The following is a 13,798-nucleotide window of genomic DNA, read 5'->3' as shown; positions in this document are numbered from 1 at the left end:
ATTTCCCGATAAACGCAAGTGAAGAAGCGATCAGCAAGAAACACAGAACCCAGAATGGTCGACACTCTCAGGCATGACAGGGCCGCTGCTGTGACCGAGAGTAATGACATTCCACGACAACCTGCGATGTGAAGTTTCACGCCAGACTTAACATCTTTTAGCGAAACTAAAAGAAAAATATACAACTTTTAACTTTGGTAGTGCGCACATTGTTTTTGTTTCCGCGTTGCTTGTTTCTACTGTATATATGGTGTGTAGAGAATACATTCAGCTCGAGATCGAGTCTGAAGGACTTTCCCAAACTCATTCGATGGCGAATGTCATTCGAATATAACAGAATTAAATGTGCTCTTGTAGCAGCCAAATAATGACGTTTGGTGCTAATGCCATTCGATTCGAATGGCATTAAATTTGCTAGCATCACAGGGGTATTGGAGCACCATTGCTTTCTTGACAGCCGCCCAGTATACGCTATCCCAATGCAAAGAGGCAGCCTAATAGTGAACCAAGCAGGTTTGCTAGGCTCCGTATAGTGACTGGCGAAGGTTCTGGGACACGGCCTCGTTTGACAACTATTAAAAACCATTGCAGTGTTTGCAGAGGTCTCCAAACGGCGGCTCGGTTCACGATTTCAGACACGAGTGCGGGCCCCTTCAGCAACAGTTCGCTTCCTGTCCGACGCGCTTGCACAAGGGCCCTCTGCAGCGAACACTTTCGCGGCAAAGCAGGAAGCGCATTTTGCTGCTTTTCGTCTCGCTTGGTTCCCCAAGATGTAGGCGATGCTCAGCACTTGGCAATCAAACGTTGGCCAGTAAAATCGGAGAGTTGGGGAGGATAATACTTGCGCAATAATCATAGTATTTGAATAACGATAACGAACTATCAGACAATTAGTTGCTTGGCAAGTAATGATTTCGATCTCACCAAGGTGCCGCGATTGAAAGCGCTACAGCGGTTAAAAAAATCATTTCAGTGTCTATTTCCTGCAGGGCGACACTCGGTACTTGTATTACTGGAAAATAAATGACGCGGCTTTTTAGCATGCATAATTATGGAGATTTAACTTTCCTGGCTCAGTAACATCGCTCTTTCCTTTGTGAAAGCGAGCTTCAATGAATGTGCAAATTTCGGCGAATGGCCAAAAAAGAAAAAGGCCAATGCACGTGCAAGATTCGCATGTTCGCATGTGCGATGTATATGCGTTAAAGAAAACCGTTCATCTAAAGGCGTTTACAGTGGTTCTATGTGCATGTTTTGCAACTCCCAAATCGAACATCTTGCCGTGAAAATTCACCCCAGTCGCTTGCAGATTAGGACGGTCTTCAAGGCGTTCCCATAGTACCTGTACCATCATGAACACGCAGGCGACACGATCTATTGCAAGCATGCATGCTGCTGGCTTGCTTGGATGCCATTAGAACAGCGCTCAAGCAGAGGTATGCACAAAATATTCAAATGCTGCTGCACCAATGTCGGTTCGAATCTCTCATGGGAGACTACGCCGCACTCTATTATAGATTCCAGCGATTCATTCTTACCAGTTGAGACGTTCCAATTATAGATGTATTCCGAGTGCGCTCAAGTCCCACTGCAGCTGTTCAGCATGAGTCCTTTATTACGATACAATTTAAGAAGCACAGCAGTTGGTAGCATCAGCCCAGTGTCGACTGCTGCATTATTCCGCTAACCAGCCCATGGAGAACAAAGTATAATTTCCTTCTTCTTGTGCCAGTAACAATCACAACAGTTTTAACAACGCAATATTTCCTTAGTATGGAAAAACAATTGTGTAGGGGTCCTGAATGTGGGAGCACTTTCTCTGCTGTTTGAATGTGTACGTTTCCACTAAGACGAAATCGTTGCGCGGGGTACTAACCCCCCCCCCCCCTCCCCTCCCCCTTTTCTGCCTCTGCCGGTTTCTTTTCTGGCGTCTCTTGCGCAGGCTGTCATATCAAATCATCGCCAACGAGTTTTTGTGCTCGCGCTGTGGCAAATTGTCTGCGCCCGTGACTGATAATGCGGCTCACAATTACAGAGCCACGGTCAATGAGAGCGATCGCCCTTCGCTGAACGCTGGCGGTTATCTATAGCACGCGCAAGCATGAAGGCCAATTTATTTACTATTACGGTGATCATTCAGGCTGTTCCGCAAACGCCCGCTGAAAAGCGATAACGATCGCGCGTATATGCGCACGAAGGTTAAGGTTAAGCGCGCCGTTTCTTTGCAGTCGTGGTTGAAAGCGACGGCTTTCGCGAGGAGGTAGCTCGCACGCTTCTCTGGCCTTGAGCTTTCGACGAACAATGCCTATTTCTTCTAAAATTTAAAGACCGCCTCCATGGATGAGAACAAGAGCATGGTGGCTCCACAGTAGCGAAAAGGCGCCTAATCTTGGCTGTTTAAGCGGCTGCTTATTCTCACTGGCATGGACGATAGACAGTGTGCCCCCTGCTCTCCTCGCCCACCTCATGATGCATCAGTAAACAGCGAAGTTGAATTGCAACGTATGTCACGTCACCGATCTGCGAGAGGCCACTTACAGGCTTATCTGAGTGATATGCCCTGTGATTCAAAAGTTGACGCGAAACCAGAATTTGACGCGGTTGCTTCAGAAGGCCAGGACAGCAGCTTGAGCTTGTTGGTTATTCATTCTTGATGGAACAGCGCAAAACATCGGGACAAGAGACAAGCGCTGACTTACAACTGGTTTTTATTTCGAAGAAACATTGCTTCTTATACCTTCATCACCCTCTCAAAAAGCACATGCGTCGCAACCATATCGTTCAAGCGTCCACAAAAAAGCATAAGACACATAATCGCAGATATTAATAATCACATTTTTAACATGTCAAATTCTTTCTTAGTCAAAGCAACGGACGGTGTGCTGACACACTCGTCGCGCAGACTCGCTATCGAAGCTGCCTCGATTATTTCCCGGACTAGCTGGTCTTTGTGATTAGCCAAAGCTTTGCATTTTTGGAAAACCGGTGCACAACTAGTTGAAGGGCAATCTCTACAATGGATTCCCAGGTTCCTGCAAGCTTGCTCGAAATTATTTTTGTGTTCTAGCAGCCTTTCATTCATGCACCTGCCAGTCTGCCCAATGTACTGTTTACCGCAAGTCACTGGCAACGAATAAACAAGGCCTTCGGTGCACTCCACAAAGGGGGTTCGATGCTTTATCGTGCATCCCTGCTTCTTTTTGGTCGGATCGGAGTTGACTCGTCTGCACAGACTTTTGAGTTTATTAGGAGCAGTCATCACTACATTCACGCCAGCTTTTCGACCTATGCCTTTCAGGCGATGGGAAATATTGTGAAGATACGGAATTGCTACTACCGGCCTCCTTTCTTTCTGTTTCTGTGCATCATCTTGCTGCTCGGGCCTAGCCTGCATCAGGTGCTTTTTCACCTGCTTGGCAACAGATACCAGCAAGTGCGAGGGGTAACCCGAGTTGCCAAGCCGTTCCGCCTGGCGACGAAAGCTCACATTCATTTTGTGAACACAGGATTTCCTCAAGGCATTCGTGAAGCACAAGTTCACAATAGCCCTCTTGGTCAGCTTAGAGTGAGCTGATTGGAAGGGCATTGGCGCTTTCTCCGCTCTGGGCTCATAGGCCCAGCAGGCGTGCCCTCTAGTGAACTCAAGTCTCAGGTCTAAAAACCTGAGTGACCCTTGAGCAGGAAGCTCGTGCGTGGTAATAAGTGGCTGCAAAGCCTGCGCAAAGCGACCCACCTCCTCCATTACTACTTCTAGCGTATTCGCCCTTTGGCCATCACAAAGAACTAGGTAGTCATCAACGTACCTAAATACCTTTTTAACATTAGTACCTGCAAGGGTTACGTTCAGGAACCTGTCTTTTCGCGCCAAGTACAAATCACTGAGTAGAGGCGCGATGCATGAACCAATGCAAACACCGCGTTTCTGGAGATACACTTTTTCCTCCCAACAGACGTGAGTTGACCTGAGGTACACTGCTAATAGCTCCAGGAACCCTCTAATGTCCCGATGTTTTGCGCTGTTCCATCAAGAACTTCAGAAGGCGTTCCGTACATTCACGCTTAGTATAGTTCGATTAGTGTACACAGCCATGATAAAGTAGGGAGCTGCATTACACCTGTGGCCAATCGCATTTGTAAACAAAATTGTCATTTTAATACCTCACTTCATTAAACCAGCCAGCGTCTTATCTGATTCTCACTCATAATTACGTCCTATAAATCCCATTTTGTAAGGCAAGCGAAAGGAGCTTTAAGGAAGTATACTCTCTGGTGATCGAGGCGGGACAATTTATGCACAGAGCTTGAAGTACACTCAGCTTGCCCACGGACATCATGCCTCCAGTGACTGGGAAACAACGAAAAAGTAATTCTGACATCCCTGTTGGAACGCAACAAAATGCTGATCAGCACACTTTAAGAGCTGATCAAAATTCAACATTTCGGAACCTATAATAGAGCAGACGTTACTAAAATAAAGAAATAGTGTCCCCCTGCAGCGCTTCATGGCGTGCAGTACGTTTCATTTCGGTTCTAAATCATCCAAACGCACTGAACGCAACATGTAACCCTAAGCTAATGCCTACAAATTGTAACCCTAAGCTGTAATGGCTCGCAAAACGAAGCCAGCATTATAACTGTATGATCATCAGTCACCTGATACATACAGGCAAATTTATTCTGTTTTCGTGACAACAGAGAATAAGGAGAGCCCCACGGGGCTTGATATCTAGTTAGTTGCACTTGATCTTTTCAGGTGGGTGACAGCTACGTGTGAGCCATGGTCTCCGAAATCAAGCATCGAGGTACGATTTGCTGAACTTTCCTGGCCCCTGTCGCATCATCATTGTAAGTATGAATTCTACCACACAAATGGAGCTTGTCGCGACGTTGATCCCGCGCATACTGATCGCGGTAGGTTGGTACATGGTGTCGGCGTGGCCCCTGTTTTCGGAACAGTTGTCCAAGAAAGTTATGGCGGAGCTTATTCCAACCTCGCACCAAGTGTTCCAAAAGTTGATGGTATACTATTCGATCCGTTTCGAATCATACTGAACACGAACTAGTTGATTCGGTCCCAAGTACATTTAATTCGCTATTCGATACATTTTAATATTCACAAAGTCCTAGTAACGACTCACCCAGAGATTGTTTCTAAGTACTGCCATAAAGACAACTTGCTACTGAAACATAATGAGGGTTTGTGGCGACATAAAATTATAGCTGCTCAAAATCCATCTGACAGCCATACACGTAATGAATTGTTACGTCCCGCTCACGCCGCATATTGCGCCGTATCGGGACAGGGCCACGGTGAAAGCGTCCGGCAGCAACCACTATTAGGTCAACACGTTGATTCCGAAAACTACTTTACCGAAGAAGCCTCGATATCTATCAGCATAGCGGAAAACATGCATGTTTTATCAACAGGACGTAATCATGGGCAACGTAGGAAGGTCTCGATGCGCGGCTACTGCGTAAGACCAGTGTTTCCGGCGAGGATGAACGAGATGTGTTGCTCATCGCGAAAGCGGCGTTGACCGGCATTATACGAGTGGGGCTAAAATTGCGTGAGCCTCTAGAGACCGACTAACGTATTTTGTCGCAAGTTATGCCGGTATTTCCTTTCTTTATGAGCGGGAGAGCTAATTGGCATCTTATCGACGTTTCCTCCTCAGCCTCCAGCTGCTGGTCGTATTTGCTCGCTGAGCCGGCAATGTGTGCGGCCCAAATCCGTCACACATACGTACAGTGCGCTTTCAGGAAGGAAGGCGGGTGGTGTGATGCTGACTGGAGGGGAATGCGACGAGAGTAAAGGAAGAAGCAACGGCGGAGGAAGAGAGCGAGAAAAGGTTGCTTCGTCGCTCACTGAGAGCAAACTTCCTCGCTTTCCTATCCTCTCGTCGCCTCATGGAACAGGGGAAAGAGGGCCTTCTCACCCGGGCGAATATGTGGAGGAAACCGCGGTGGCAGTGTACAGTCGAGATCGATCAAGAACGCCTCGCCCGCACGGCCAGCAGAAGCAGGGGCGCCTCAAACCTGCGGCATAGGCGACGCTAATACGGGAAGCCGCTCCACCACCGAGAGAAAGTGCCCTTCCCTAGAGTGGCGGCAAGAGATAACGCGCCGACCACTATATATAGGAACTCTCGATCCGTCCGCTTCCTCCGACAGGATGTTACCCGAGCAAGTGAAGTACCAAACAGCGAGAGAAAACCCTTCGACGTGGCGCGATCTCATGCGTCCGACCCAGTTTTATTCTCATGGTTTCTTTTTATCCTCTCTCTCCCTCCTTCGGACCCGTTTGTGCACCGCGATGTCGATCGAACGTCGTTTTCTACAGCTATTTTTTGTGTTTACTTTCTTGCTCGTCTCGCTATCTCAATGCGCGCGGATAAAGCAGCCTATAAATGAACGGGGCCGGCTCGAGGTCAGGGCGAAACGCACTGCTCGCACGATGCGCTTGGTATGCGCATCGTGCGTGCCGAGCGGGTTCGGAAGAACACCCTGGAAAAGTACGCCCTCGGTCGAGAAGCCTTTTGGACAATAAAGAAAAACTACACGGACATTATATAGGAAAGGAGGAAATGGTGGCCGGACGCGGTTCTTCCCGAGTGAAAGTCATGGGACAAGTTCGCTGGAGACGGGGCGAGGAGACACCCTGCCGCCGTCGACTAAGCTCGAAGCGGTGTAAAGGCCCTTCCACTTTTCCGCGAACGTGAACTAGATCGCCCGATTGGGGGTGCCTCGTGGTTATCCCACTGCCGCCCGGTGTGTAACAGCGCGTGCCTCCGTTCCGCCTCTAACGCCAAGGAAGAGCGGCATCTCCTCCAAAAGTCGCGTTAGTGCAGTTAGGGTCGTGTTATGAGCGCTTCATTAGCGGGCGATGGATTTAGGCTACCATTGTAAATGCTCCCGTGCCGCTGCCAACTTCTCACTATGCTCTCCAATCATACGCCGCCGCGGCCACGAGACATCGGGCCTCAATGCAAATGTGGCAACAGTACGCGAAACTAATTTGATGGCTACCTTCGGGCACGTTAACCGCCGGCTGCCTGCGAGTCAACATACTAAGCGAAGGAGCATGCAGACTAACTGACGGCAACACCGTTGAGTGGATATGCATTTAGGTTTCGGCTGGCACCTAAGTGCCGGTTTCAGCACATAGGGTTCCCAGACACGTCGTTTGCCTTTCTCCGTCTACATGCAAAGACGAGTTGGCTCTACGCCATCGTGTCTCGCAAAGTCTTTAACCAAAAGTTTCGCAAGAGATCAAGTCATCTTTTTGAAGCCATTTCTATTAAAGGTGTTCTATTCATTTGTGCACACGATTCGAGTGCACAGCCTAGAGGAGCAGGAGACCAAAATATCTTCTTCTGAAAGAACGCAATTTGATAAAAATGACCAGAATCAGCAGAGGAGGTTGCAATAGCTGCTGCCATTGCCCACACTGAAGCTCGTTACATTCTTTCTGATTTCAAAACTATGTTGCTAAACTTCGCCAGAGGCAGGATTCATGAAACCGCATACCGCATGCTAGAATCGGTTTCTCCTGAACCATCCCATCAAGTGGAGATGATCTGGGTGCCTGCACACTCGGGAAATCCTGGCAACGAGGCCGCCAATGGTCACGCCCGAGGACTTATAAACCGAGCGGCGGCGGACTCAGGCCTGGACGACTCGAGGGAGGGCATGCATACCTTCAGCGTTCTGACGCAGGCCTATCGAGCCGAGCATTAGCTCTTTCCCCCCCCCCCATCCACCTTTACCATCCGCCATCAAATCCTATGGAGCCGCCTGCAGACCCGAACCCTCCCCATGCCTTACCTACAATCCCGCATGCACCCAGGTACCTCACCCCATCTTGTTCCTTGTGCTTTCATCCCCCCGCTACCCTAACACTTATCCTGATGGAGTGGCCTGCTGATCCTGCCCCGCCGGGCTCGAAGCTCTCCACCTGGGAGGAATGGGAGTCCTGACTGCGCGCGACGGACCCGCATCGGCAGAAGACCGCCAACACGCGGGCCGCGTATGTCCTGCAGCGACATGGACTGTCACACATCTAGTGCAGTGAGGCCGTGCCCGGTCCGGGCTTGCCGCCCCCATCAGTGGACAATAAAGTCCTCTCTCTCTCTCTCATAAAAAAAGGCTTTTGAACTGTTCTACCAAAACGTCAGACGACCGCCAGCGTTCTTCTTCATCGGCGTTACAGTGATGCCACTTGTTTGCTTTCCTTAGGCGCAGGAACAACGTGGAGTGATTATTTGACGCCGCTAGTTTAACACAGTCGAGCAGCAGCAATGTGCACGCGCCGGAATTACTGTCTCCTTCGTCTCAAGGTGGTCGCACTGCAGTAGGCTAAATGATGAGCATTCATTCAAGCAGATTTCAGTTCTATATATATAACCACTGGGTGACGATTGACAATACAACCACGACTAACGCAGGAAACTTTTCATCCACTCTGCAGAGTTTTTGTTGTTTATTCTTTGCAACCTGCAGGGAACAATGTGCAATTTAGTGAGCTCGTGGAGGATTTTACAGAATCGCACGTATTTGGTTGCCTTGAATTACAGATCATGATCAAACCCATTTGTTGAATGAATGACGTTTGGCGCCTCTTCGCAATATGTCAACATGATGTTTTGTTTTTATTTTCTTGTCGCTAATTGTCAAGCTGCGATAGCTGGAATCCGAACCTGTTCTTGATGCTTACGCTATCATCTCATTTCTTCATTCGTCAGCGCTATAGCTACACACAGAGCAAGTGAATCAGGCCGATTATGGAAGCAAAGTAGCAGTATCTCATTTTAGTGACTTTGCGCCACATGAAACTGACTTGAGGTAAGCCACTGGCAAGTAGCTTTCCTTGAACCCTCGAACACCCTCCTCTACATGTGTGCAGCAAAGACCCGACCCAAGCTGCTGGAAGTTCATACAGTGATTAAAGTACGAAGCCTGTGGAAAAAAAATGTCTTCTTTTACGACTCAATTTCAAATTCGTGACATTGAAAATCAACATGAAAATCTATACCTGTCAATGCGACAGCGTGACAAAGTGTTGCAAAACCATCCGAGTAATCCAAATTGACGCGAAGAAAGCCTAGGTTGAAATGTGTTTGCATGTTGGGTTATTCAGAAAACATGATAAAGACCGGTGTTCTATTGAATCACCAAAATATGAGAAGAAAGAAGAAACCGGCTCTTTTTTTTTCTTCGCTTACCCGGTTAGGCATCAACCATTGTATCGTAGGAAACAAAACCAGCACCAAGTGGTGGCGACACCTGTTTCTGATACCTAAACTGTAAACGTTTTCTTAGGCCTCTGAGATTTTGTTTCGATATATTTGGTATATTTGCATATTCATTATGATTATCAAATGTGAATTGAAGTAGTAGTAGTTGCAGTAGTATTATTCAGCTCAGTTCAGTCGTTCAGGCGTGTCCGACTCTTCGTGACCCTATGGACCATATCACGCCACGCTTTCCGGTCTCTCACTATCTTCCTAACATCACATAACTTCATCTGCAGTGCCTCGAGGATGCCATCTAGCCATCGCGTTCGCTGCCTACCCCTTCTCCGGCGACCCTCAACCTTTCCCAACATCAAATCTTTCTCCAGCGACTCCTCTCTTCTCATCAGATGACCAAAGTAGCTGAGCTTCAACTTTAGAATTTGACCCTCCAATGAGCAGCCAGGGTTTATGGTCGACAATATCAACTGATTTGATCTTCTGGCTGTCCAAGGAACTCTCAAGAGTCTCCGCCAGCACCACAATTCAAACGCGTCAATTCTTCGGCGGTCAGCCTTCTTCACAGTCCAACTCTCGAATCCATACATCACAACTGGAAAGATCATAGCACGAGTTATACGGATCTTGGTTGGCAGTCTAATGTCTCTGCTCTTCACTAGGCGGTCAAGGCTAGCCACGGCTCTCTTTCCCAGAAGCAGGCGTCTCCTGATTTCATGGCTGCAATCTCCTTCCGGGGTAATCTTGGGGCCCAAGAAGAGAACATCTGTCACAGCTTCCAGTTCTTGTCCCTTGATGCTCCAGGACTTGATAGGGCAAGACGCCATGATCTTTGTCTTTTTAATGTTCAGTTTAGGCTCAAACTTCTCACTCTATTAGTATTATTGCCCTTGTAAAAATAGTAGCGTCTCTTTTCTCGCGGGCGTTTTTGCACGCCCTGATTATATCCAGTTGTGTAGAACTAAAATGTATGACGATTCTTTATTTCTGAGAACTAGCACTGGCTACATTCCGGAGACCACCCGCTCGACAAATTGCACGGACGCTTTATTTGCGTGCGGTTTCATCTATTATTCGGCGCTAGTCTACATTTTCCCTTTTACCAATATTTTGCGTAACTCTTTCACGCCGCGAAAGTATGTGAAATAACTAAGGAAAGCAGTAACAGGAGTAGCAGCGGTGGTGGTTTGTGTTAGCAGGTGCAGTATCAGCAGTGTACCAGTTGTAGCTAACAGCAATGGTATATGACAGTGGTAGTGTACGGCAGACTTTCTTATGCTGCTACGCCCGCTTTATTTAACTCCGGATGCACAAAGTCATAGTGAGCTCGAGCACACACACGCTATCTTGCATGCAAATAAAGCGATGGAAGTCGCATGCTAGGCATTTAGAATTGCAGAACGGAAAATGGGCACTCGTGAACGTGCGCTTGCAATTCTTAAAATGAACGCAAAATCTGCAAAGCATTACCGCCAACACTCGGCAGGTATAGCATTGCACAGCTTTGGACGTCCACACAATTCTAAAGCAGTGATCGAACCAAGGAAAGATTTTTGACGTTTCATGCTTGTATATGGCATGATAAGCAACAAGACGCATGTCAAGTTAGTGTCCATGAAGAGTTGGGACAGTGTGTGACACCCAATCGAAAACACTACATTGCTTCAGATGTTGCGACTATAAATGACACTGCCAACTTGTGCAAGTAACCGCTCTTAACTAGAAAATCGCAGTGCAAGGTAAGACATTGTACGTATCTGGACTACCGCATTCCTTCAAAAGCCTCGAAAAAGTTCCAAAGGGCCCTTTGTTCTGTGCCAGTGACACGGGGTTCCCTCGAAGTACAGTTTTCTAGAAGATTCTTCTAGAAGATTGCACCTCGGAGTCCCTACAACTGTAGACATGCTATGACAGCCCTGTTTTCAGTCGCACATCCAATATCACAAAGGAGGCAGGACCCCTTACTTACTTCTCACGCTTTCCAAATCGAGCTTGCGCAATCCGCCAATGACCCTCAGGAGAGACAGGAAGCAGTCCGTGTTCAGATCGAGTCCCGCCACCAGCGCAGTCAATTCCGGCAGCAGCTGGTTCAGCGCCCCGTTGGTGACGCTGGAGAGTTTGCGCTCGAGAAGCTCCCAGTCAGCCTGAACATCATAGGGCGCACTTTCATTATCACCGTCCCTTGACCCCGCGACCTCATGCGACATCGCAGGCTCCGTCACGGCACCACTGTCCACCACTTCCGCGTCACTTCCGGCGCTTGTGGAGGTGGCTGCAGCCACCTGGGATGTCGTGGGCGGAGGAGGGGACGCATCGCACACGGCCACGCCATTGAATCCGGCTAGCGCGGCGAAAAGGAACACTACGACCGGGACGGCAGCGGCGACGTCGAGGGACGTGGCGGCCCGGTTCCGACGACCATGTTTAGGACACCGCATCGTGGATCGACGGCGACAAGACGCCGCGGCGCGCGGGCATCGGCCCCGACTTGGTGCAGTTCCTCCGTAGCCTTCGTGCTTTGTGAAGCACGCTGTCTGTGCGTTCCTCGGCGCAGAGCTCGTTCAAATGGGGCGTCGCGACGTCGGCGGCGGCGCTTTTAAAAGCGCGGCGCCCTTCTTTCCTGCACTGTCCCCCGGGGGCCGAGATGCGGAAAGCAACGACGACGCTTTTCTTGGTCAAGGTGGTCTTCGCGCGCTCCCAACGAGAGAGAAAGTGGCGGCAACCCCGCGGCCTCCCCGCTACACGGCGGCCGAGTGGCGGCGTCACCACGAATGCCGCAGGAGAGCGACGTTGGGAGAGGGCGTTCGCACCACCCACACTGACGCCGCGTTGAAGAGTTCTTCAGCGACTGTGTAGACGCCGCGCAGACACACACTTGTCATTAGAGCTTACAACGTCGGGCGAACGTTATTAACCGGAGTACCGATTTTTGTATCCAGGCTAGGGCAGACAGCAGTGTCTCATTGCCCTTATCTCCAGTGTGTTGCCTGCCGGCGGGATGATGGTGCAGCAACATACTGAGTTACAATCAGTTTTGTTTATGGGGAACGCTACTACGTAAATAGTTTTGTTTCGTGCACTCGGTGATGTGTTGGCGGCTCCTCGTTTCTGCACAATAGAAAATTGTAGTTTTGTTTTGCCCTGGAAAGCAGTCTATTCAGTGACAAAATCGCGCTGGCGTATTATAGGCATGGGTCGGAAGTTACGACATTACAGACAATACATGAAGCTGTCATGCATTACGCCATGCGAGCATTTTACTTTAAGGCAATAGGCGGTCCAAGGTGTTTGTTTATATATTTGACGAATAAATTTGTGCTTCGTAGGAAGGTTAGTAACGTAGCTGGTTTATAAGACTATGAGAGACGCCATACAGGAGGGCTCCGGAGATTTCAGCCAAGTGCACTAAAAGCAAGCCAACTCTTAGCACCACAAAGATATTGAAGGTTTTCTTGCACAAGACGACCCTTTGCATGGTGATAAGGGCTTCGAAACTTTCCCTCGTACGTTTCATGAAGTAACTTAGAAGTGTGCACTGCTTCTAAAATTTCATTGACGAGGCTGATGGTTCTTGGTGTTTATTAGATGTTGGCGTTGCGGCTTCTTCTGTTTCAGCTCACTTTTCGTGTACTTATATGCTTGGGCATTAAATACGATCACTTGTTAGTCAGCGCTCGTGCATGTCTACTCCTTATTTCTATTTTCTTTTTGCGCTTCTTTTGTTTTATTTTACGATGTTAAATCACCAACTCGCCCAGCAACACATTTTTTATACTTCGACACACTTGGAGGTCTTCAATGTGCACTGAGACCGCACGCTACACGGGCGACTTGATTTTCACCTCCGTCGAAAAGGAATTGGATCCCGCGTCCGTGGTTCAGCACTGGAGCTCCCTAACCATCGGCCACAACAGCGGCGGAGCTACAATGCTGTGCCACGGACGCGGGATTCAATTCCTTTTCGACGGAGGGGAAAATCAAGGCGCCCTTGTAGCTTGCGGTCTCAGTGCACATTGAAGACCTCCAAGTGTATCGAAGTATAAAAGTGTGTTGTTGGGCGAGTTGGTGATTTAACATCTTTATGTGTTGCTGAATCTACATACGCAATTATACATAATTGCGTATGTGGATTAAGCTATCGCAAAAAGCACTTAACTGGACTAAAATGCGTGTGCTATCATATCCAGGCGCTTAGGCGCAAGTCTACAGCTCCACTTGCGCTGAGACTGGTGTTGTGACAAATTTACGCATCCGCAGAAGTCCAGAGAAAAGTTCCGCAGCAGTAAGAAGACAACAGAGGACCATTACTGCTTTTTTACGAGTACATGTAATTGAGAAATGACGGTTAGAAGCTTTATATGGCTACTCATTTGGTTAAGCTATAATTGTATAAAAAATCAGCGTCAGCTGTCCTGAGCAATTCGTGAGAAACAGCAGTACACTGGGCTCTCGACGATTTCCTGCAATAATGTCGGAGAAAAGGGAGATCGTGAACAGATACATCATATGCTTGGGATTCCTAAGCGATGAGGTCGCCGTCGCGTTGTCAT

General features: G+C 48.5%; 1 protein-coding gene across 1 annotated transcript in view; it reads right to left on the bottom strand.

The window, feature by feature from the left end:
- LOC146171870 (nose resistant to fluoxetine protein 6-like) overlaps positions 1-11,686 on the bottom strand; it is a 67,945-nt gene extending 56,259 nt beyond the window's left edge. Inside the window, exon 1 of the mRNA XM_084586351.1 lies at positions 11,218-11,686. Within this exon, the coding sequence (XP_084442477.1) occupies positions 11,218-11,686 (469 nt within the window). The remainder of the gene's footprint in view (positions 1-11,217) is intronic.
- Positions 11,687-13,798: the final 2,112 nt, after the last annotated feature.

Source organism: Amblyomma maculatum, unplaced genomic scaffold (assembly GCF_055883805.1).
Source record: "Amblyomma maculatum isolate TAMU_Amacu unplaced genomic scaffold, ASM5588380v1 scaffold_18, whole genome shotgun sequence".
Taxonomy (NCBI): Eukaryota; Metazoa; Arthropoda; class Arachnida; order Ixodida; family Ixodidae; genus Amblyomma; species Amblyomma maculatum.
The sequence above is the reverse complement of the archived record's forward strand: the minus strand, read 5'-3'. Positions and strand labels throughout refer to the sequence as shown.